General features: G+C 33.3%; 1 protein-coding gene and 1 long non-coding RNA gene across 3 annotated transcripts in view; one reads left to right on the top strand and one right to left on the bottom strand.

Annotated features, from left to right (window-relative positions):
• LOC133191124 (palmitoyltransferase ZDHHC17-like) overlaps positions 1-21673 on the top strand; it is a 50249-nt gene extending 28576 nt beyond the window's left edge. The window contains exons 13-15 of the mRNA XM_061326825.1: positions 14433-14590; positions 18011-18183; positions 18582-21673. Coding sequence (XP_061182809.1) covers positions 14433-14590; positions 18011-18183; positions 18582-18750 — 500 coding nt within the window. The 3' untranslated portion in view covers positions 18751-21673. The remainder of the gene's footprint in view (positions 1-14432; positions 14591-18010; positions 18184-18581) is intronic.
• On the bottom strand, positions 1138-13218 carry LOC133191125 (uncharacterized). Of its 2 annotated transcripts, XR_009721660.1 has the most exons (4): positions 13183-13218; positions 12584-12657; positions 7373-7766; positions 1138-1725 (listed from the first exon to the last, which is right to left on the bottom strand). It is a non-coding gene; the product is annotated as an uncharacterized LOC133191125 (long non-coding RNA). The 2 variants fall into 2 exon arrangements; XR_009721659.1 differs by lacking the exons at positions 12584-12657; positions 13183-13218 and adding an exon at positions 10314-10421.
• Positions 21674-26410: the final 4737 nt, after the last annotated feature.

Below are 26410 nucleotides of genomic sequence, written 5' to 3'. Positions count from 1 at the left end.
TGTGTTTCTTCAGAATAGGGTGTACTTTTATGTTCCTAAAATTATAAGAATGAAATCTAATACACTGCATGCATGAAGATGCCAAAGCCAAAATGCTTGCCTGAGTCATTTTGTGTCTATTGCTCTTAAAGAGATTATTTTTAAAGATTTTTCCCCTCCATATTCCCATGAAAAATGTTGACACCTGTATACATGTAAAATTTAACCCCTAATTTTTAAGTCCTTTTCTAATCCAAATGTTCATAATTTAAACAAAATTAAATATTGACACTTAGATACATGCAAAATGAAAACCCTACTTTTAGCCCTTTCCTAACCCCAATGTTTATAATTTGAAAAAAATAAATCTATATGATGTTGTAATGTTGGCATATGAATTTGCTTTATGTCACCCTGCTAATTTTCACTTATACATATTTTCATGCAAAACTTTTAACCCCTCTGCAGCTCTATCCTTGCCTTATGGGCAATGAAAAAAACTTGAATCTATGCTCATTAAGAAAACTCTTGGATAACAATTGTCTTATATGATCAAGTTGTTCTTAAGGTATTCAATGTATAATGACCATATTCTGTACCTAATAAATGAATGGTCCAGTGTTTTTAATCAAATTATCATTTTGAAGATGTTATCAAATAAAAGTACACCACCAAAGGAATTTACAAAATTTTGATTATTGTCCAATTAATTGCACCTTGAATATTATATTGAAGTCTATGGGCAGCGCATGTTTTGTTTAGATATTCAAAAAGGTAATTTGAACCTCATACAAATCTCTTGTGAAAATATGCATAAACTCTCTCTTTATTGAAATATGAAATAAAATAAGTCATCTACCACAGATATATTGACAAAATTTAAATTTTCTTCTTTGCATCAAGGGCAGATAACTCTTGAAAATGTTTACGGTGCAAAATGGTCATGCAGTTTTTAATATGTTATCAGTCATGTGAATTTGGTTCATTTTACTTTCATCATTAATATTTAGCAATACATATTTAACTATTTAAAATAATTCAAGATTGCTCAATATTCCTTCATTATACATTGAATACCTTAAAATGAAAGATTTTTAATGACATTATTCCATTTTTCATATTTCTTCATTATCTCCCCTTGAAAAAGGATGCAGCACCTTTATTTGAATAAGCTTTATTCCTTTTAAGCAGAGATACATTGTACCAAATGTGGTTTACATTGACCAAATGTTAGAAAAAAAAGAAAATGTTAAAAGTTAATGGAGGACAAACAGTCAAACATAAATGTTGCATTGTTGGATACCAGAGACTTCTTTTTATCAGAATTGTGCAATTGAGCCTTTGGATCAGGTGAGCTAAATTCCATATCCATGTTTAGCTATGGACCTCACTGTTTAAACAGGTGTGCTATATCTTCTTAAAGTAATGTACACCATATACAAATGTTATTTTTAAGGCAAATCACTTCAATTTATTAATACTGGTACAATCTAGAAGATCTGAATTCCACTGGCAACTGTCAAAGGCAATCTAGTCTCACTTATAGATGAATCAGAATGTTTTTAAATGTACTTCAATTGTCACAGCAGAATTTGTTTAACTTCCAAGAAATATTTTTCGAACTGGCTGGCTCTCTCAGTTGGACATTCAAGCACTCAAAATGGCTGCAAGATTATTTTTTCTGATGAACACTAGGAATTTTCTTTTGTCCTGGTTTTCTTCTTCAGCCCACCATCATGCATGCATCTATATTGAAATTAAATTTAAAAGATCATTTAATCATGCATGTTTAAAAAAAACACTTCAAATCATCAAATCCTTCCTGCATATATATATATATATATATATATATATATATATATATATATATATATATATATATATAAAACAGAGTATTATTTGAATTTGGAATTACACTGTATTCGCAAGTGTACATGTAATTTGGTTCCCCTTAAAAATAAGAAAGGCTATAATTCTGTCAAAAATCAACAAAGTGGAATGAAATGCAAACTTGATCTGTAACTTAATTATCAAGGTACACACACATGTACTAAAAATCAGCTAAATACACATGTACACTGTATCTGCGAGTGTTTAGTATGGTGGCATATTTCTGCCCCCTACATGCAAGATAAATTATGTTAACATGAAACATAATTATGTAGACATGCGATTTATCTATGTCAACATGCAAAATAATTATTTTAACATGCGAGATAAATATGTAGACATGCGACTTATTTATGTCAACATTCAAGATAATTATGTAGATATGCAACTTATTTATCTCAACATGCAAGATAATAATGTTAACATGCAGCTTATATTTTTCAACATGCGACTTATTTATGTCAACATGCGAGTTATATTTTACATGCAAGATGATTATGTTAACATGCAACTTATTTATGTCAACATGTGACTTATTCATGTCAACATGCAACTTATTTATGTCAACATGCGAGTTATATTTAAACATGCAAAATAATTATCTCAACATATGCATGCAAGATAATAAGTTGCATGTCAACAAACATATCCCACATATTGAAATAATAAATTAACTCGCATGTCAACATAATTATCTTGTATCTTGTTATCATGTTGACATAAATAAGTTGCATGTTAACATTAATTATCTTGCATGTTGACATAAATAAGTTGCATGTCTACATAATTATCTTGCATGTTAACATAAATAAGTCGCATGTCAACATAATTCTGTTACATCTTGCTTGTATGATGTCATATAATGGCGTGCATAAGTAAAGTTTAAAATTAGATTCTCTTGAGAAGTTGGTAACTCGCATGTAACATAATTATTTTGCATGTTGGCATAAATAAGTCGCATATCTACATAATTATGTTGCATGTAAACATAATTTATCTTGCATGTAGGGGGCAGAAATATGCCACCAATGCCCATAGTTTAGAAAAAAAAATCCAGAAAACCAAGTGATAAAGACTGACAGACAGACTGATGTGTCATAATAGAACATGCTAACTAAATAAATTAAAAGGAAAATCCCACTTTTCAGAGCACGGTTTTAATAAAACAAAAAGTGTGGAAAACCAAATGGGACAGGCTGACAGACAGTCAAGGAGAAAATCTATAGTCCTCTTCAGTTTCAACGACATGGGACTATTAAAATAAGAAGTTTACACCCTCTCAAATGTTAAACATATTAAAAGACCCTTCTTTTTTGGATTGAGATTTTTTTTTTTTTTTAAAAAGTGATATTCTTTCATTTGGTGATCCAAACAGAATTATAAAATTTAAAACTAGATTTACGTAAAATTTTAATGAATAATGAGTAGAGAAAACATTTTTTAAACATAAGAAATTTTAATCTATCCATTTTAGCAAATATTTTTCATCACTCGAATCATTCTTGCTATGGCAGATTAAATTTGAAGAAAATAATTATTAGATGTGTAGGTTGCAGGGGCTTTTGAATTAAAAAAATATTGTGTATAGGAAGTCTTAACATACAAATATTAGCTGTACATATATACATTAAATATTATACAATTATTGCTGGTTTTTGAGGTCAATACGATGATTTAGACACCTGAAGAGTACAGTATTCACCGAGCCCGAAGGGCGAGGTGAATATTGTACTTCGAAGGTGGCTAAATCATCGTATTGACCGAAAAAACAGCAATAATTGTTTTATTATATGATTAAATGACACACACTCATTAAGCAATCCATGCCATCTTACTTGTTCACATCTATTGAAGTACTAGCCGAACATAATGAGAGAAACAGGGTTAAAAAACAACCAGTTTTATCACATGTATTTTGGAATTTTTAATTCTAGTTTAGGGTCAATGTAGAGGAAATAAATGTCAGGCACATATATAGGATTGATTTTGAAAATGGGGGCATTAGAAGGGAAAAAAAAAATGACAACTAACCTGAAAACAAACTTTTGACTAGCCCCCCCCCCCCCCCCCAAAAAAAAAAAAGAAAGGAAAAGAATTCTCCCGACTCAAAATTTTATTTAGTGGGATATAAAGATCCATAAACGAGGGGAGTGGGGCTTTCATTGAAATTTTTTATACTTAAAATTTAAAATAAAACTTTACATTCTCAAAAGGTGGGGAGAGAGGGGCAGTCCTCCTGCAACCCCCCACTCCCACCCCTCACCCAAGAATCTATGTGCCTTTAATGTTATGTTCATATGAGTGGAAGTCAGGAACAAGTGAAATAACTTTCCAAAACTATTTGCATCAATTTGGAATTTCCCTATCTATTTTTGGTCAAATGTAGAATAAATAATTCCTTATATTGACCTGAAAAGTCACGTGCAGGTCAATATAACGTAGTACATGTGTATTTTTCTAACATTGTTGGATCTCAGCCAATCAGAGAGATGGGAATTATTCAATCATATAATAAATAAATATATATATATTACCGTATATACTCGCCTATAAGTCGGTTTGCATATATTAAGTCGGTTGTATTTTTTAAGCTTTTATTAGAGGGATTGACCATGTTGACCATCTAAAATATCAGTCTTTTTATAACTCGCCTATAAGTCGGACAAAGAGTTTTGGTCCAAATTACAACTCCCAAAAAACCGACTTATAGGCGAGTGTGTACGGTATATACACACTGTGCTGTAGAAAGCCTGTCCATTGCTAGAATTCATTCACCATTTTTTAATAAATATGTTGTCAACTTACATGACTTAATGTCTTCAACTTATCCCTCTTATCAGTTAAACTTACATAATTAACATGATTAACCATGTTAACTGACACATTTGCTTTCAACAGATTTTATCATAATCTAAAAATATCTCATGATTTTATTGCAATTATAAATTCATAAAATTTATATGTCCTTATTTGTCGCACATAGTCTCTTAATTAGGGGTGTTTGTTATACATGGACCAGTATATGGAGATAACTTTCAACTGAAGTTGGTTACCAGTTAAAGGCAATCTTAATTATCTTTACTTTTTTGGTTGTCAATTTAAAAATCAGAAAAGAATTCAAGTCATCTTAATTTAAGTACGACTTCAATGTACTTTACAAAATGTAAATTTTTTTTTTTTTGAGATATAGAATTTTGAATTACCATGATTACTGATTCTATAAACATGATAAATTATATTTATAAACAAACCTTATCATAATGATTGAAGAATACATTTATTCTTATTAATAACAATTTTACAGTGGAAACTTCAAGGAATTTTTTTTTAATATTCTATAGAACACGTAGAACAAAAGTAAAAAAAATTAAGTGATATGCATCAATATATATCATAAAACACAAGTCAAAATATTGTGACAGTCATGATTAAATTTTTTGGCCTTTTTAAACTTATCCCTACTTTTAATTAAATGAATATTTACTCTACACTTTGTGTAAGTTTTGAATGAGAAAGCATTTATGAGATTAGACTCAAAGCAAAGCTAGTGGGCTAACAACAAAACAAGAGGCCCATGGGCAACAACACTCACCTATCAGTCACTTTGGCCCTGCTGTTCTGCCACAGATTTTCCCCCCAATATACATGTATTCCTAATGGCTACGTAAAATTTTGATCGTCCTTTGTGGCCCAACCCTATATATATGGGCCATCATTTAATAAAAAATGAATCTACGCTACCAGAGGATGCTTCTTACATTATTATGTTTCATCGTGGCTTTAATGTTCTTGAGAAGAATTAAGCATTTTAAAGATTTATCCAATGTAATCCCTATTGTGGCCCCACCCTACCCCCAGGGGCCATGGTCTGAACAATTTAAAACCTACACTACCTAAGAAAGCTTTCACCTAATTTTCATCTTTTCTAGTCCAGTATTTCTTGAGAAGAAGATATTTAAAATTTTTCCTATATATTTCAATGTAAAGTTTTGATTCCCTATTGTGGCCCTACCCTACCCCCAGGGGACATGTTTTGAACAATTTACAATCTACACTACCTCGATCAGGAAGCTTTCAACTAAATTTCATCTTTACTAGTCCAGTGGTCTTGAGAAGAAGATTTTTAAAGATGTTTTTCCTACAATATTTTCATTGTAAAACATCCATTCCCTATTGTAGCCCCACCCTACTCCCGGGGACCATGATCTAAACAATTTATAATCTAATATTCCTTAGGAAGCATTTATATGAGTATCAGCTTTTCTGCCACAGTGGTTCTTGAGAAGAAGATATCTGAAGATTTTTCCTATATATTTCATTGTAAAATTTTCATCCCCTAATTTGTGGCCCCATCAAGCTCGTGGGGGCAAGATTTGAATAATTTACAATCTACACTACCTCAGGAAGCTTACATATAAGTTTCAGCTTTTCTGGCTCATTGCTTCTTGAAAGAATATGTTTCAATGGCCCCACCCTATTTTTGCATTTCTTGATTATCTCCCCTTGGAAGGAAACTTGGCCCTTCATTTTAAAATTTAGAATCCCCTTTACCCAGGAATGCTTTGTACCAACTTTGCTTAATATTGGCCCAGTGCTTTTTGAGAAGAAGTTGAAAATATGTGAAAAGTTTACAGATGGACGGACAGACACTGGACAATATGTGATCTAACTTGAACTTTCAGCTCAGGTGAGCTAAAACTGGAAAAAGGGTGGGAAGGGGGTGTTAAGTCATACATGCACCTTGTCCATTAGCTTTCACGAAAATTAAAAATATATGTACATGTATTTTTAAAAAAATCAATGTGAGAAGCTACATCAGGGTTTGAAATTAACAGTCGCCCACTCGCAATTTGCGACTAATGTTCCATATGGGCGACTTAAAATTATGTTCAAGTTGCCCACATGGCGATTAGAAAATTTACGATAATAAATATTTGTTTTTCAATTTTGTCCAAATGTTTTGTATTTTTCTCTTGAAAAATTTCATAATCAGTAAAGTGCTTTATGATTACCCATAAGAAGTACTTATACATAAAGCGTCTAAGTGATTGTGTCCGGCACAATGTGGCATCGACGGGTCAATAAGCCAAAGAAACCATAGAGTTCTGTTGTTATTTGTGAATGAAAACGTGCCATGTGCTCTATATATGATATTGAATGATCATATCAATCTTCATAAACAGAAGAGTTCCACTTCAAATTTAGATAAGTTGTGCATAATTTGTTACAATGGATAGAAAAGAAACACAAAACACATGATAAAAAAGAAAAGAAAAATGGGGTTATTGTTTTTATATTCATTAGAAGGTGTGATAATCTGTGGGAGAATAAATTTTGATGTGGGCCCCAGAATTGAGGTTCAGTAGCCCACATGGCTATCAAGGATTACGAGTTAGTTTAAAACCCCGTACATGTAAAAATTAGTTAAAATTAAATGGTAGTAATTAAAATTGCTAGGTCATTAACAATCAAGATAATTGATATAAATGTTTAATTCACTTACCAATAATGAGATCCAAGTTCAAAGAGCCATATTTCCAATGGTTGATTCTTTGTCATCAAAACTCCTAAAATCCGTCTTCATCTTAACTCGCACATCTTCCTTGAATTTTTGAGAATCATGATTTTTGTTAATTTTGTCAGTTCAACAGTATTTCCTGACTTAATGGAAGTCTGAAAAAAGTCCTGAGGATTACACTCTACTATTCTTTTTTTCCACACTCCCATGGAATTTATTCTGATTTGTCATATTTGGTTTCTCACAATCCTTAAATTTTTCTATTGTGGCTATACATGCTTCCTTTAAACTTGGTTGATATCGTGTTCTATGATCCACCACAAGCTGTAGAACAGACGTCCTTCTTCTTACAGGGTTTGTTGATAAGAAATGTTCATAACTAAAAAGATAAAGTGATTCCCATCTATTAGAATGTTGCAGACCTTTAATGAAATATCAAGATTACAAACAGTATTTAAGCTCAAAGGTGCATTGAAACATTACTAATTGTGAGCATTGCAAACATAGATCTCTAAAACATCAGAGGTGGGATGAGTTGTCATGGAGGAATAAGCATCCCCTGTCAACTAGTTACACCTGCTGTGCGCTCCTTGTCATTATAGGGTGAAATGGATAAATCTGTAGACAATTCAGTATGAAAATAATGGCCTAACAATTTCTGTATGAAAAACATCGATCAGTAAACATTTGACTTATCTGTACAGTAGACTGTATTTGTTAACAAGGTCATTGTATCAAACACAGAATTTGCAAAATGTTCAACCTGTATCATCAACTTATTTGCCAATAGCTTGCCTCATTTTAGTAATTGTTTGTACTAGGTACACATGCTCTTGTCCTTTGAATCAAATGGGAGTCATAAACTCCATATGAAGGTGATAATGCTACATAAGTAAGGGAAGTTAATAATAGAAAAATTAAAGTTACGTGTTTATCATAAAATTTAATTGTTACCTTGCCATTAATGTCTTTGTCTAGTAAATTATTCAAATATGAAACAGATGTATATGCCTCTGTGGTGTCTTTAATTTTGAGTTCAAAGACATAATTACATGTGAATGAAAAAAAATTAAATATAATGAATAGTGATCAATCTCAAAAAATTTATAAACATTACAAATCTGTGAAGTGCCTGGCAAAAGCAAGGATCCCCTGGAAATCCCAGAGGTGGGATCAGGTGTCTAGGAGGAGTAAGCATCCTCTGTTGACCGGTTACACCTGAATAAGTTAATGTAGGAATAAAAATGAATAATTACTGTCCATTGATAAAGCATCATCAATATGTCATTATACATGAAATATCTAATCATGTACCGTTAGTATATATAGGACAGGAAATACAAAATATAGTTATTTATAAAACAGTGTACAGTGCTACCTCGGTATATTGCCAGCTTTTGTCCAAGGCAGATTTTGGCATTATAGCGAGGGCGGCAATATAACGAATTCTGCCATAAATTACAATTCAGTGGGTAATCAAAGCAAAATAAATAGTTTACGTAATTCATTTCAGTTACAGTCTGTTAATGTCATGCTGTCATACATGCACATAAGTATAAGGGAAGCTCTCGTTTCTTTTTGAAAAAGAAGTCATTATTTTTTTGGTTTACAATATTTTTACTGAAAAGAAACAAAATGTCAGAATATTGAACACCTGTCAATTCCCTGCTCTTTCGCCATGCTCTAAGAATTTAATAACCTGATAACAAAGATGTCAGTAGCCGTTATAGCCTCTCGGTATTAAAAAAGTTTTGAGAATTATTATTAATCTCATCTGAATCGAAAGTAGATTTTTTTCACCGTCTCAAGAATTTCTGAATCAGTTAAAAAGTTCGGTTGGTAAAGTGTCATGACGAATGGCAAGTCACGCGTCAGAGTACGTCAACCTGTTGTAATAAACATGCATTCTTATGTTTGCTGGTACCTGTGTACTTCTCTTCCGATTCTGTTTTGATATTTATCAATCAACTCAATCTGTGCCCAACAATTTATGAAAAATTCAGGGGTAACAGAATCCTTAATATTTTCACGTGCGGAATTATAGTAGTCTAAAAATAGAGGTGGGATTTCCTTTTGATCAATAGAATGGCTTCTTAATCTAAGGGGACACAAATGAATATTTGCATTTATTATGGTTTGGTGCATTATCCATGATAAGCAATAATCGGCGATTTGCAATCAAATAGATCGAATGTTGATCAATCAATTTTTTTTTCTCGTAATCCAAATTTGTACGCTTTCTCTTGCCTGACGTTTCCATTACCGTGATGAAATAATTCTTCTATCTTATAAAAACACGCCAAAGACATTGCTAATTTTGAGTTTTATTCACCAATTATTTTTAATTTAGCTGAATTCCTTGTCCAGCCCGTTCCGCTTCACCATAACCACTGTCAAAGTACGGGTGTGTTGTCCAAATTACCGACCCGCTCTAGGTAATTGGCATTGTTCTCAAGGGTTTTCCTTATATAATTTGACCTTTTGTTCCCAAAACCAGTGGCGGATGGCAATAAGCGGGGGTGGCAATATAACGGGTGTATTAACAAAAGGGGGAAATCCGTTCTTCGAGAATTCTTGGCAATAAGCGAGGGTGGCAATATAACAGAGGGCAATATACCAAGGTAGCACTGTATTTTCAACTTCAGCTAGGTCATCATATTAAAAAAAAATCATATATTTCCAAACATTGAGGAGTTTCATTGCATTTAATCATGTAAATAATGTATCTGACCTGAGCAACATATGGCATGTGGCTTAATTGTGCTATTACGCATGCATCAAAATTTATTTCTAATTATAGCTTTCCTTAGTGTTCACACGGCCTTAATGCAAAGAAAATTGATGCGTAGTAAATTAATTTGAATTAACTTATTCGCATTAAATTGTCCATGTGAATGTGGTTCAAATTTAATCTGTATTAGCTTACGTTTAATTCGAATTAAACCCTCCTTGTGAAGACGACATTAAATGTACATATCTCATACTGTACACCCTCATCAAAGCTTCACAACCAGATAATACATATTCTTGTCAGCTGTCAAAATCACATTCGCATGATTAAAATGAAAGTGAACGTTAAGTTGAATACCGATCCCGATTAGAATAAAGACAATTAAAGGACTGTTAAGGACCCTCTATACACAAAATCAAAAATGTTTTTAGTCCAAGATAAATAAATTGAACACTTTATTTGCATGTGTTTTCTCACTCAAGTAAACAATGTGTAGAGATTTCTGTTCATCAATACTTTAATGTCTGAGAATATTTTTCTTAGGGTGTAAATATGCCATGTACCCTATGTTGAACATGTTGAAATTCAAGAAAATGAAGTAGATCTGATAAGCTCATTATTTATACCTTTATACAATATGATTTTCTCATTCAATTGTTAAGAATGCTTGTATTAACTAAAATTCAGTAACAGACTGCTAGGTTTTCAATTTATTAAATTTGATTTAGACCCCTGGGCGAATTAGTCTCTATCTCCATAAAAATACCATAAAATCAGAGCTCTTTGGTGTGCAGTATATACTAGAGTGTAATTGATTTGTATGAGAAAACTGAAATTAAAATAATCATGGAGGGTAAAAAATTGAGAAGGGGGGGTTACAATCTTTCAGATTTCTTCTAATTCCATCAAAAAATATATACAGAGAGCTTAATTTATGCAATCTAAGTAATTATAATACACAGATGATAACATTTCTTGCTCATTTGAAATTACATATACATTTGTAATATTCTTGGCACACCGACTTGTTCACTATCAACAAAATGTTTTCCTTTTAAATTAAATTTTAATAATCTGATTAAGTGGTACATTGTAACAGATACTCTTTATTAACAAACTTCTCTTAACATAATTGATCACTCAGGTTTACAGCGTCTGCCAGTCAATCGATATCAAACATTAATTAATAGAGTCCGGCCTCTAAAAGATTATGAGGCCCCTTATATTTTTTGTTGTACTGTCAAAATGTCTTTTTATTGTCTTATTTAGTATTTTTAATACACTTACAAACAACTTGTTCCTTAGACACTAAATAATGATTTAACTTGAGTTTGGTCTGAATTTACTGTGCTTTTCCAGTCACTGCACTTAAAAATACATTTTTGCATCTACTGTAAGTTTTACTCGCATTAAGGTGTTGATTATATACATGTACTGTAGAAGCACAAATTTTCGTGGGGATAAAATTTTGTTATTTGTTATGTTATCTGAGAAGGTTTTGTAGGCATTAAGTATCATTGTTATGAATGTAACCCTACTCATTATATTGAAATGTAAAATTTCATGTGGGATTAACAACGAACAAATGACAAAAAAAAGGAATATTTCTGCTTTAAACGCATATATTGTGTGTATATATATACACTGTATAGCCCTGGCCTTGGGGAACTGGAATCTTGCTCCCTCCCTCAATGATATACTTTAACTGTATAATAACATAATTGTATTCTCTGCAGTTGGAAAATCTTTTCATTAATTTTTCTTTTTAAATCCCTCAATGGAAAAAAAAAATCTCTTCATTTTGAATTTCAGTGGTTGCATTATACCCCAATAAATACATGTATAGTGTGTACCCCTCCTTCTTTGTTTTTTTTGTTTTTTTCTGAAAATAGAAGTGTGTACACCATAAAAGAGAATTTATAGTAGTTCGTATTTGTCTAATATATTAACACATTACATATGGAATGCCCTGATGACAACAATGACCAATGGTGTAGTATTAATTATCTGTCCTGTTTATTATGGAAAATAGCTAAATAATGAAAATTATCAGTATGACTGTCAGTTGCAAACATCTTTTTTTTTAATCCCATTTAAATAATTTTATTTTACTTTTTATCTGGACTACATGTATCATAAGTTCTTTGTCTTTTAAACTGAACCTTTAATTTTTTTTTATACTGGCACAATTAGCTGATAACATACAGACTTAATTTTAAATTTATTGATCCTCCCAAATATTTGCCGGTCTTGGGCCAACAGACTGTCATTAAGGTAAATAAATATGTAAAACACTGATTCACGACTGTAGTATATTGAAATAATGCAGGAAAACATATACAGATCATGTTGATACACAAACACATCATCATGAACTCCGATCATCAGAACTTCATGTAGTTTTGTTTTTTTCCTGACATGTAGCTTTTCACTATTAAATGAATATTATATAATTGCATTCATACCATAAACTTCTCTCTGCTGTGTTCTGAGAATCCATGAACATTGATAATTTCTGATCCGAAACCAATGAATCTACCTGAAATGTATTATAATATTATGCAGTTTTAAAACATAAATTTCATGATAAATAAATAGGAAAATATATTCTTTAATTCCTGTAACTTAGTAGAAGTCGCATCATTTTCATGAATCATCACAGCTATTTATACATATTTCTCTCAAAACTGTCCCAATGCAATAATGAGTGCATAACAATAAAATGACAAGTATCAATCTTTAAATTCACATACTTAGAAAACTTTGTACTTTAAAATTAGGGCATGGCACTGTCTAAATGCACAGCATGTCTTTGACATTAATATCAACTTATATAGCTGCACTATACCCTCAGGTTGCCAGGGCTAGAAGACCACGTTGAAGCAGGGACCTATACATGCTTAACAATTATATCTATGTCCCTGGGAGAAGCAAACAGCTACCCCCCCCCCCCTTTCATCATTTAAATTATTTCTAATATTTACGCCTCAGTTGTACATGTGTTTTTTTAGTTGACAGCTTAATATGTACACAATATTAACAATGAATTTAGCAGCCCACGTACCTATATATAACCCAGGCAGACTGAACGTTTCCCCGGCCCTTAACACATGTTGTGACCGACTCTACTTTCGTTTTTAATATGAAACCTTCGAACTTGACATGACACATAAACAAGACGCGAAACGCAAGAAAACATTTAAAATTTCTGACAATATATTTTGCTACACATTTCAAAAGATCAACGTTGATTCAATAAAATCGAAATATTAGATGCACGTACATGCAGAAATAGTTTCTCTCCGCGAGTACAACATATGCCAATACGGAATGTGTTTCCCTTCCCAGAGACATAGATATAGAGAAGATTTCTTTATGTTTTCACTAACATTAATAATAATAACTTTTAGTTTAATGGTTTTAACCATTTATACTGCAATCATGCAACGATGCACATTGCAACTTTACAGCATATACATGTATACATATCGTAGGAAAATTATTGAGTAAACAATAATGCCGTAATGTCATAATGGACACATATCTTTACTCATTTATTCATAGGCCATATTTAATACATGTACATAAAATTTATTTATTTATTTACAGATTTTGTACTTACCTTGTACAAAGTTTACTTCGTCCTCATGTACATGACTAAGTGTGAAACGGGTACTGTATTATGATGTCATTTACGACGTCATTTGATGTAACGAGCATGCGCACTCGCAATGTGTGTAAGTCTCGCCGAGAAGAAAAAATGATGGATCGGTGGTCATCTTATACACACTCATTACACAGATCTCATGCATCCGGTCAAATTAACACTTCATTTTTTTGAAATGGGATGCATCCAAGGACATTTTCTAGTTGATTTATGACAAAATCCAACTGAACACCACCATTTCGTGTTCATTTGGATTTTTCCGTGTTCATTTAAACGTGTGCCGTCTAAAGCACGTGTCCAATTGACAGGGTTTACAAACACATATTACACTTGTAAGTTATACACATATTACACTTGTAAGTTATACACATATTACACTTGTAAGTTACACACATATTACACTTGTAAGTTATACACATATTACACTTGTAAGTTATACACATATTACACTTGTAAGTTATACACATATTACACTTGTAAGTTAAACACATATTATACTTGCTAACATTTGTATAATCCACTTTGAAGCATTAATATATTTTCATGCCTTTAAAGAGTTATATATGACAAATTAATTTATATTACATGAGTGTATTTGTTTAAAATGGCTTCAGAAATGAAGATGTGAGATTTTATTATTTTAACAGACTGGAGGGTCAATTGTCCCTTTGACATTTACGAGGATGGCATTACTGGGATCCTGTACAAAGTCCTGAAGACCTCACCCTGGGTTTTCTGGGTGGGAGCTAATGCTATGGTTCATATAGTGTGGGTGACAGTACTCCTGTCATGTCAACTCTATCAGGTAGGCTTGCAAAATCATGCATTTTTAATGGTGTGTGTGTTAGCATAGATTCTTATCAGTTGTATACAGCTGTGCAGTAAAACAACTGTATCTGATAGGCTTGCATTAAAAAATCCCACATTTATAATGCTGTGTCTTTTAGCATAGATTCTTATCAATTATATACAGCTGTACAGTAAAACAACTGTATTAGGTCACAGACAGTGAAAGCTTTTCAGATTCAAGTTGCAGAATATAATGCTTTAATATCTGTAGCCAATATTTTTTAATGGACAATTTTGCCAATTTGTTTTATTTCTGTTATTTTTCAATAACTACTTTATCACATTTTAAAAAAAAGTCTCTGACAATTGACCCTGTACATATTTGATGTATGTACAGCACTGTTCTGACTGTAAACATTCATGTATGTCTATATGATTTATTGTAAAATGAAAGTCAGTTCTTTCTGGCCTTGAGGGATTTCATATTCTTGACAGTACATGTACAAGCAGCACAATTCTGACTGTTTATTGGTGTCTGTTTTTTTGACAATATACAGTACACTTCACACCTGCTTACAGGAGACTGTTGGTTGACTATATATACAACTCACTTAATCTGCATGTTTACAGGTGTCTATTGGTTGACTATATGTATAGCACACATCTGCATGTTTACAGGTGTCTATTGGTTGACTATATGTACAACACACTTCTGATTGTTTACAGGTGTCTTTTGGTTGACTATATGTATAGCACACATCTGCATGTTTACAGGTGTCTATTGGTTGACTATATGTACAGCACACTTCTGATTGTTTACAGGTGTCTGTTGGTTGACTATATGTACAGCAAACTTCTGCATGTTTACAGGTGTCTATTGGTTGACTCTATGTACAGCAGACTTCTGATTGTTTACAGGTGTCTATTGGTTGACTCTATATACAGAGAACCTCTGATTATTTACAGGTGTCTGTTGGTTGACTATATGTACAGCAATCTTCTGCATGTTTACAGGTGTCTATTGGTTGACTCTATAAACAGTGAACCTCTGGTTATTTACAGGTGTCTGTTGGTTGACTATATGTACAGCAATCTTCTGCATGTTTACAGGTGTCTGTTGGTTGACTCTATATACAGTGAACCTCTGATTATTTACAGGTGTCTGTTGGTTGACTATGTGTACAGCAATCTTCTGCATGTTTACAGGTGTCTATTGGTTGACTCTATATACAGTGAACCTCTGATTATTTACAGGTGTCTGTTGGTTGACTATACGTACAGCAATCTTCTGCATGTTTACAGGTGTCTATTGGTTGACTCTATATACAGTGAACCTCTGATTATTTACAGGTGTCTATTGATTGACTCTTTGTACAGTGAACTTCTGATTGTTTACAGGTGTCTATTGGTTGGCTATGTGTACAGCAAACTTCTGATTGTTTAAGGCATCTACTGACTATATAAGTACAGCACAGTCCTGACTGTTTACAGGTGTTTGTTGACTATATATATTTATAGCATTTCTCTGACAGTTTACAGGTATCTGTTGACTATAACTTTACAGCAAGGTTCTGACTGTTGAAAGGTGTCTATTTCTATACTTTAACTGCATAGTTCCAACTTCTTCAGGTGTCTATTGGAAGACAATAGGTGTAAAGCATATGACTGTTTGCAGATTTCTATAAGTTGACAATATACATTGAAACACTGAATTCTTAAGTACCATGGATAGGTCGAAGTAATTTGAAAGTCCCAACTACTTATTCTTTATGTATTTTACCCTCAATATCTCCAATCCTTGGATATCTCAAAGTTTTTTTTTGATCCCATTGAGTTCAAAATGAACATGTATGTATTATATACGTACAGCTTAGGTTATATACATACAGCTTAGGTAAAAATGTTTAGATGAAGTGTCTGTATGTTTGACTATATGCACAGCAGTTCTGGTATTTGCAGGTTTGTTTATGAGCTATGTACAGCATATGTACAGCAAGCACAGTTTTGACAGGTACAGATGTGTGTTGACTACATATACATGTACAGATGTCTATTGACTACATATGTACATGTACAGATGTTTATTGACTACATATGTACATGTACAGATGTCTATTGACTACATATGTACATGTACAGATGTCTATTGACTACATGTACATATGTGCATGTACAGACGTCTATTGACTACTTATGTACATGTACAGATGTCTATTGACTACATATGTACATGTACAGATGTTTATTGACTACATATGTACATGTACAGATGTCTATTGACTACATATGTACCTGTACAGATGTCTATTAACTAGATACATGTATGTACATGTACAGATGTCTATAGACTATATATGTACCTGCACAGATGTTTATTGACTACATATGTACCTGTACAGATATCTATTGACTACATATGTACATGTACAGATGTTTTATTGACTACATGTACATATGTGTATGTACAGAAGTCTATTGACTACATATGTACATGTGCAGATGTCTATTGACTACATATGTACCTGTACAGATGTCTATTGACTAGATACATGTATGTACATGTACAGATGTCTATAGACTATATATGTACTTGCACAGATGTTTATTGACTACATATGTACCTGTACAGATGTCTGTTGACTACAAATGTACATGTACAGATGTCTAATGACTACATATGTACATGTACAGATGTCTATACATATGTACATGTACAGCATACTTCTGACTGTTTGTAGATGTCTGTTATGTTGATTTTATATATGAACATGTAAAGGGTGTTAAGAAAGTTTGCTCCATAATGAAATATTTCTGAAAATTTCAAAGTTGTGTTTAAGTGAAGAGACTAATTTTCCAGTCTAACAAAATTACTGTATGGTGCTTTCAATTTGTAAGTATATATTTATTAATTAAGTTTAAGCAGGAAGTTAAAGGGCTTTTTTCCCATATGAATATACAAATACATCTTCAAAACACCAAAAATAACAGAATGAATGAAAATGTAGGATCGTTTACTTTGTTTCTTTACTTATCTTACATCATATAAAACTGATAAATTTAGGGAAAATAAAGCACTGTTATTTTTCTAAAGAATAAGTTTGCCATATTAGAATTCTATATTGATTTGATAAATTCTGCATAGGTATTTGAAAGGCTTGATTGGTCTATATGCCTAAGGTATTTCACAAATATGCTATATCTCTGAACTTTCTGTACAGACATCATTCATTCAGTACCTGTCTTTCCCTTTTGATTTCAACAAAAGACAGTTAATACCTTATCAGTAGCAAGGGCAGACTCTCTAAACATCAACGTAATAAAATATCACAAATTTTAAGTATCTTCTTACTGTATTTGTTTCTGAGAATGAAAGAAAAAAAGGAATGAGCTTTTTTAACACACCCAGTTTGTAAAGCACAGTTCTGACTTCTTACAGGTGGTTTGGCTTGGGATGACAACTAATGAGAGAATGAATCATGGGAGATACAAATATTTATATGGGAACTTCTCAGAGAGTCACAGTCAGGGACAGAGTCATAGAGGTCATGGGCACAGTCATGGCCCAGGACAGAAAGACGAATGTAAACAGAAAGGCAAAAATCCATTTGAGTAAGTCACTTACCATCTGTATTGCTGTTTAAAACCTTTTTTTCTTTTATATTTCCTTTAACATTTTGAATTTTACATTAGTCTGCATATTTAATTATTCTTCAATTTTAATATTGAAAAATGGAAAAAATTCTTCAGATGAGGAAATTTATAATGGTCACTGATTACAGTTTATTTCCACCTAGCTAATCATGATTACATGTCATCATGCACTTAGGGATTTGATTAGATCAGGAACATTATACATGTATAAAGGGCAGTATTTACATAACAAGGTCACCCCAGTGTATTAGTATTTACATTAATGCTTCCTAAAAATAGTTCAATCATACATTCTTGAAAATTTGATGAAGTACGGTTTTTATCATAAAAAGATTGATTTTTTTTCTCTTTTGCAGCCGAGGGCCACTCAGAAACCTTGTTGACATCTTAGACTTCCAGTTCTGTGGATTAATCCGCCCCAATAGAATAGATTGGATGAATCTTTATTCTCTTCCTGGACAAACTCAACCCCTTCTAGGAAAAATGAACTTTGGTGTAACAAGAGAAAATTACCAATTTGTCTGATGACATGAACATCTTTAAGTTATATGTAGTCACAATAGTCAGTAAAACTGTTCTTTTTCACTACAACTTCTAAGGATGTATCTAAATCTTTAACAGTTTGTTATTTATAACACTTAATTCCATTTTCTTTTATAGTGTTTCACTTCATGTCAAATTTAGTATAGTCTATCAAGAAATATTTCATTATTGTTGTCTGAAATTCACAACTGAAGTCAGAAAGGTAAATTTAAAACATGCCGATGTCCATTATTGTGGTACATGTATTCTCTATTTGTTATATCTACTTACTTTTTTGCATAATTGAAGACTTCAGTAGCATAGGCTTATTAGTCCATCTCTATCGCTGACAAAATAACTACATATTAAATAAAAGGCCCACCCAAAAAAATTAAAATCAGTTATGTGATGTGTTAGTAATACATGTACTTAACCATGCATAATTTTTGTTGAAAATGTTCGAAAGCAAGATTTCATGTTACAGTTTTTTTTCTTTTATTTGTCATAAAAACTTATAACCGATTATTTGAAAAAAAAGACTGTTATTGTTCAATATTTTGTACTCAAAGGGATATATTCCAAGAGCTTAACTGTATCAAGAGATTGTTGAGAAAGCTCTCTGAAATGAATATATTCTGCACAAGCTCTGAAATGAGGTGATGTTACATTCCATGAGAGACCTATAAATAGAAACTGTGTCATTTGTCTCTAAACCAAAAAATATTGAAATTGTTGAAGAAGATGTTATAGCTGATATTAGAGAAAAAAAATATTACAATTGACAGAAACACACCAAAACCATCCCCACTGTAGAGATATTGAACATATAAATCTAAAAATAGTGGTTTTGTAATAGTACTTTTCAGTGTTTGGAGATCAATTTGTAAAATTGATTTTTACTAAGGCAGCTTGCATTGGTTTTAAAACCAGTAACTTTGCTTCCTGATCAAAACTGCTTTAATCTGGAGCACCAGAATTGTAACAATATTTTTCCTGTTAATCCATTTTTTTAAATCCATTTTTTTCTGTATAATAGAACAAAAATCTTAGAGGGGGTGGGGGTTGGAGTATATTATTTACCACAGAAAAAAAGCATGAATGGTTAGTGTTATTTTACGTGCTATTGTACTGATTCTTGTAAACAAAATCTTGCATAATATACCTGAATGTCGAAATCCAGCAAGATTTTGATGTATTGGTTTTGATTCACTTCAGTTAAAGCTGTTCAATCCATACTATGCCAAAGGTAAATTGAGTTGTGTCCCTTGAATGGTTTAACCCATAGATCAAAAATTTTTCTTCATAATGCTACCAAACATTTGAGTGTGCTGTGATGAATTCACTATTTAAATTTGTTTTTTCTTTCAATGTATTGTAGATCTCCATATATTCACAGCACATTATTTTCACAAGATAAGTATTTGGTATTAATTTTATGTGGAAGACAAAAGTTGAACGAATGCTAGTTATTGCTGTATTTATCCTATGCTAAAAATAAAATATGCAAGAATGAAATTATTGCGAGCAGACCATCTTGTGTAATTATGTGAAATAAAGTTCTCTCAGAAAGTGATTTACAGTATGGTAATCAAAATGCAAGATCAAAATTATTTTTTTTTTAGCTCACCTGAGCCGAAGGCTCAAGTGAGCTTTTCTGATCACATTTTGTCCGTCGTCCGTCCGTCCGTCTGTCTGTCCGTCTGTCTGTCTGTCTGTCCGTCCGTCTGTAAACTTTTCACATTTTTGACTTCTTCTCAAGAACCACTGGGCCAATTTTGACCAAACTTGGTACAAAGCATCCTTGGGTGAAGGGGAATTTAAATTGTTAAAATGAAGGGCCAAGTCCCGTCACAAGGGGAGATAATCAAGAGAAGACAAAAATAGGGTGGGGTCATTAAAAAATCTTCTTCTCAAGAACCACAAGCCAGTAAAGCTGAAACTTATATGGAAGCATCCTGGGGTAGTGTAGATTCTAAATTGTTCAAATCATGACCCCCGGGGGTAGGGCGGGGCCACAATGTGGAATCAATGTTTTACATAGAAATATATAGGAAAAATCTTTAAAAATCTTCTTCTCAAGAACCACTGGGCTAGAAAAGCTGAAACTTATGTGGAAGCATCCTGGGGTAGTGTAGATTTTAAATTGTTCAAATCATGACCCCCGGGGGTAGGGCGGGGCCATAATAGGGAATCCAAGTTGTACATTGAAATTAATAAGAAAAATCTTTTAAAATTCTTCTTCTCAAGAACCACTGGACCTGAAAAGCTGAAACTTAAGTGGAAGCATGCTGGGGTAGTGAAGATTCTAAATTGTTCAAATCATGATCCCCGGGGGTAGGGCGGGGCCACAATAGGGAATCCAAGTTTTACATTGAAATATATAGGAAAAATCTTTAAAAATCTTCTTCTCAAGAACCACTGGGCCAGAAAAGCTGAAACTTATGTGGAAGCATGCTGGGGTAGTGTAGATTCTAAATTGTTCAAATCATGACCCCCGGGGGTAGGGTGGGGCCACAATAGGGAATCCAAGTTTTACATTGAAATATATAGGAAAAATCTTTAAAAATCTTCTTCTCAAGAACCACTGGGCCAGAAAAGCTGAAACTTATGTGGAAGCATGCTGGGGTAGTGTAGAATCTAAATTGTTCAAATCATGAACCCGGGGGTAGGGTGGGGCCACAATAGGGAATCCAAGTTTTACATTGAAATATATAGGAAAAATCTTTAAAAATCTTCTTCTCAAGAACCACTGGGCCAGAAAAGCTGAAACTTATGTGGAAGCATGCTGGGTTAGTGTAGATTTTAAATTGTTCAAATCATGACCCCCGGGGGTAGGGTGGGGCCACAATAGGGAATCCAAGTTTTACATTGAAATATATAGGAAAAATCTTTAAAAATCTTCTTCTCAAGAACCACTGGGCCAGATAAGCTGAAACTTAGGTGGAAGCATCCTAGGGTAGTGTAGATTCCAATTGTTCAAATCATGATCCCCGGGGGTAGGGTGGGGCCACAATAAGTACTACGGGGGGGGGGGGGGGGAGAAATCAGGTGAAAAACAGCAAGGCCAAAGTTACTCAGGTGAGCGCTGTGGCCCATGGGCCTCTTGTTACATTGAATGATAAAGTTTCAAGTCAAAAAGCCTACTAATATTTGAGATCTATGGGCTTTCCCTTGTTACCAAGGGACATAACTTTTCAAATTTGTGGCTACATCTTTGGTTGGTTGAAGGCAGATGTTCATTGAACAATTCAATTTTTGCACTAGAATATGTTTTGTTTGATTGGTTCTTGTTGTTAATAAGAACAAGTGTTACCTGATTTTGATACAGATTTTCTCATATTGAACTCATGTCAAATCAGGACAATCCAGAATTAGGTTAATGTATTATTTAAATATCAATACTGTGGTCATCTTCAATAGCACTGATCAATGATTAATATATATAATATGTCTACATGTAAAAACAGGGAATTTAACTCCTAATTATTGCACTGTCTGATACACTCATTTTTCACCATCATCCCAAAAAGATAACCATCAGGACAGTCATATGTAAGTTTTACCTGTGCTTTTTATGCCTGATGTATGAAATGTTGCAATCCAGCCTGTTGATTTATTGTGTTTATATTTATTTGTAATATTCAAACCTTAGTATAAAGTTTCAGTTCATATCCAATCTCTGATACAATGTTGTACATTCTTAATACATGTACTTGATCATGTTGATGGATAATTGTAAATACTACTTTGATTTATTTATTTTGTTTCCATTACATTGCCAAAATATATTACATTCATGCTTTTCTTTTTTTTTTAATTTGTAACCTTTGTATCATTATTACTTTTTTGTGAAGAATATAGACTTGGTTTTGTCAAAGTATGTTTGGATTATCACATTTTATGCATTTACAATCTCTGTAGAATCCATCAAATTTCACATGCATATACAATCTGTAGCAAAAAATCTACTAGAAATGGAATTCTGTTGCCTGGACTTTGTTTTCACAAGAAACTGTGAATGATATAACATCCTTTCCCAATTGTATATAAATTGAGAAAAAACTGTTCTTTTGCAAGAGAAAGTCTGCCACAAAAAGTGGTGTACAGAGTTTGTTGGGAAATAACAACAACCAAACATATCTAACTAAAAAAATAAAATCAGGAAAAAAAAAATACAGTGTTCTATCAGAACTGTTGAGTAGTACCAGAGTACAGCCAAAAACACAGTGTTCTATCAGAACTATTGAGTAGTGTCAGAGTACAGCCAAAAACACAGTGTTCTATCAGAACTGTTGAGTAGTACCAGAGTATAACAAAATTCATTTCTTTATACAGGAGATGTGTAATTTTTGCTCCCCCTTTATTTATGTAATTATTATAATTAATTTTTGCTCCCCCTTTCACTGTGCCATTTCTGTGGAGTAGTTAGACTACATTGTCTATGCTTGTTATTTTGCAGATTTTGTTAAGTATGATTTGATCACAGATTTTTTTTACTTTTATATACGGTTGCTGTTCTGTGATATCTTTATTGTAATGTAGCGTTTCCCTCTATCTTTAAATAAATCAGAAAATGAAACCTGTTTTTTATCGAGAGAGTTGTTGCAAAGATGTTGCTAGAAGAGTTCATAGCCAAATGTGCTTGCATTAATAAAAATTCCTCTTATAAACAGATGTTTTGAAAAATTTTGTCTTTTTAAATGAAAGACAATGTAATAAATTAGTTTCTACATAATACCTCCTTCTAGAAGACCCCTTTCCCGGTTCATGGTCATTTTAAGACCATTTAAACCTCGTCGAAAAGAACCCTGTATGAAAATGTAGGAAATTGCATAAAATATTAGGCTTACAGCTGGAACATATTTTATGATGGAAGAACAAATACAATAATTCATATTTCTATAATTCATTTTTAGCTCACCTGAGCTGAAAGCTCAAGTGAGCTTTTCTGATCACCCATTGTCCGTCCGTCTGTAAACTTTTCACATTTTCAACTTCTTCTCAAGAACCACTGGGCCAATTTTAACCAAACTTGATACAAAGTATCCTTGGGTAAAGGGGAGTTTAAATTGTTGAAATAAAGGGCCAAGTCCCCTTACAAGGGGAGATAATCAAGAAAAGACAAAAATAGGGTGGGGTCATTAAAAAATCTTCTCAGGAACCACTGGGCCAAAAAAGCTGAAACTTATGTGGAAGCATCCTGGAGTAGTGAAGATTCTAAATTGTTCAAATCATGACCCCTGGGGGTAGGGCGGGGTCACAATAGGGAATCCAAGTTTTACAATTGAAATATGTAGGAAAAATCTTCTTCTCAAGAACCACTGGACCAGAATAGCTGAAACTTATGTGGAAGCATCCTGGGGTAGTGTAGATTCTAAATTGTTCAAATCATAACCCCCGGGGGTAGGGCGGGGCCACAATAGGGAATCCAAGTTTTACAATGAAATATATAGGAAAAATCTTTAAAAATCTTCTTCTAAAGAGCCACTGGACCAGAATAGCTGAAACTTATGTGGAAGCATCCTGGGGTAGTGTAGATTCTAAATTGTTCAAATCATGACCCTCGGGGGTAGGGCGGGGCTATAATAGGTATTGCAAGGGGGAAATCTGGTAAAGAACAGCATGGCCGAAGTTACTCAGGTGAGCGATGTGGCCCATGGGCCTCTTGTTATGTTTCATTAAACGTTTAAAATCAGTCTGTCACAATATAAAAAGTGTATGTAAAATCCTATTTCAGGGAATGGAAGAATAGTTTAACTTGTCGCAGAATATATTTTAATGTTAAAAAATTTCATAGATGCGTTTTAATGCATGGGACCGCTTTATGAACGGCCGAAGCAGCGGTTGATCTATTTGTTGTTGTGTTAGAAAATGCACGTGGGAAATGAGGCGCGATTCATTAATTTTTGAAACGATAATTCCTTTTTTGATATAGCATGCATACATGATAGAATAAAATAATAATAATTTTTTTTAATATTATATTTAGTCATTAATATTAACTGATTAATGCGTTTCATTGTTTTAACAATTTTAATCAGATATATTAATACCCGATTTTACAAACAAGAGGCCCATGGGCCACATCGCTCACCTGAGTAACTTTGGCCATGCTGTTCTTTACCAGATTTCCCCTTTTAATATACCTATTGTGGCCCCGCCCTACCCCTGGGGGTCATGATTTGAACAATTTAGATTCTACACTACCCCAGGATGCTTCCATATATAAGTTTCAGCTTTTCTGGCCCAGTGGTTCTTGAGAAGAAGATTTTTAAAGATTTTTCCTATATATTTCAATGTAAAACTTGGATTCCCTATTGTGGCCCCGCCCTACCCCCGGGGGTCATGATTTGAACAATTTAGATTCTACACTACCCCAGGATGCTTCCATATATAAGTTTCAGCTTTTCTGGCCCAGTGGTTCTTGAGAAGAAGATTTTTCTAATATATTTCAATGTAAAACTTGGATTCCCTATTGTGGCCCCGCCCTACCCCCGGGGGTCATGATTTGAACAATTTAGAATCCACACTACCCCAGGATACTTCCATATAAGGTTCAGCTTTTCTGGCCCAGTGGTTCTTGAGAAGAAGATTTTTAAAGATTTTTCCTATATATTTCAATGTAAAACTTGGATTCCCTATTGTGGCCCCGCCCTACCCCCAGGGGTCATGATCTGAACAATTTAGAATCTACACTACCCCAGGATGCTTCCATATAAGTTTCAGCTTTTCTGGCCCAGTGGTTCTTGAGAAGAAGATTTTTAAAGATTTTTCTTATATATTTCAATGTACAACTTGGATTCCCTATTGTGGCCCCGCCCTACCCCCGGGGGTCATGATTTGAACAATTTAGAATCCACACTACCCCAGGATGCTTCCATATAAGTTTCAGCTTTTCTGGCCCAGTGGTTCTTGAGAAGAAGATTTTTAAAGATTTTTCTTATATATTTCAATGTAAAACTTGGATTCCCTATTATGGCCCCGCCCTACCCCAGTGGTCATGATTGGAACAATTTAGAATCTACACTACCCCAGGATGCTTCCATATAAGTTTCAGCTTTTCTGGCCCAGTGGTTCTTGAGAAGAAGATTTTTAAAGATTTTTCTTATATATTTCAATGTAAAACTTGGATTCCCTATTGTGGCCCCGCCCTTCCCCCGGGGGTCATGATTTGAACAATTTAGAATCTACACTACCGCAGGATGCTTCCACATAAGTTTCAGCTTTTCTGGCCAAGTGGTTCTTGAGAAGAAGAATTTTAAAAGATTTTTCTTATTAATTTCAATGTACAACTTGGACTCCCTCTTGTGGCCCCGCCCTACCCCCGGGGGTCATGATTTTAACAATTTAGAATCTACACTACCCCAGGATGCTTCCACCTAAGTTTCAGCTTTCCTGGCCCAGTGGTTCTTGAGAAGAAGATTTTTAAAGATTTTTCCTATATATTTCTATGTAAAACATTGATTCCACATTGTGGCCCCGCCCTACCCCCGGGGGTCATGATTTGAACAATTTAGAATCTACACTACCCCAGGATGCTTCCATATAAGTTTCAGCTTTACTGGCTTGTGGTTCTTGAGAAGAAGATTTTTTAATGACCCCACCCTATTTTTGTCTTCTCTTGATTATCTCCCCTTGTGAGGGGACTTGGCCCTTCATTTTA

The sequence above is a fragment of the Saccostrea echinata genome, unplaced genomic scaffold (assembly GCF_033153115.1).
Source record: "Saccostrea echinata isolate AGI-Se365-2 ecotype Australia unplaced genomic scaffold, CSIRO_AGI_Sech_v1 ptg000023l, whole genome shotgun sequence".
In the NCBI taxonomy this organism is placed as follows: Eukaryota; Metazoa; Mollusca; class Bivalvia; order Ostreida; family Ostreidae; genus Saccostrea; species Saccostrea echinata.
The sequence above is the reverse complement of the archived record's forward strand: the minus strand, read 5'-3'. Positions and strand labels throughout refer to the sequence as shown.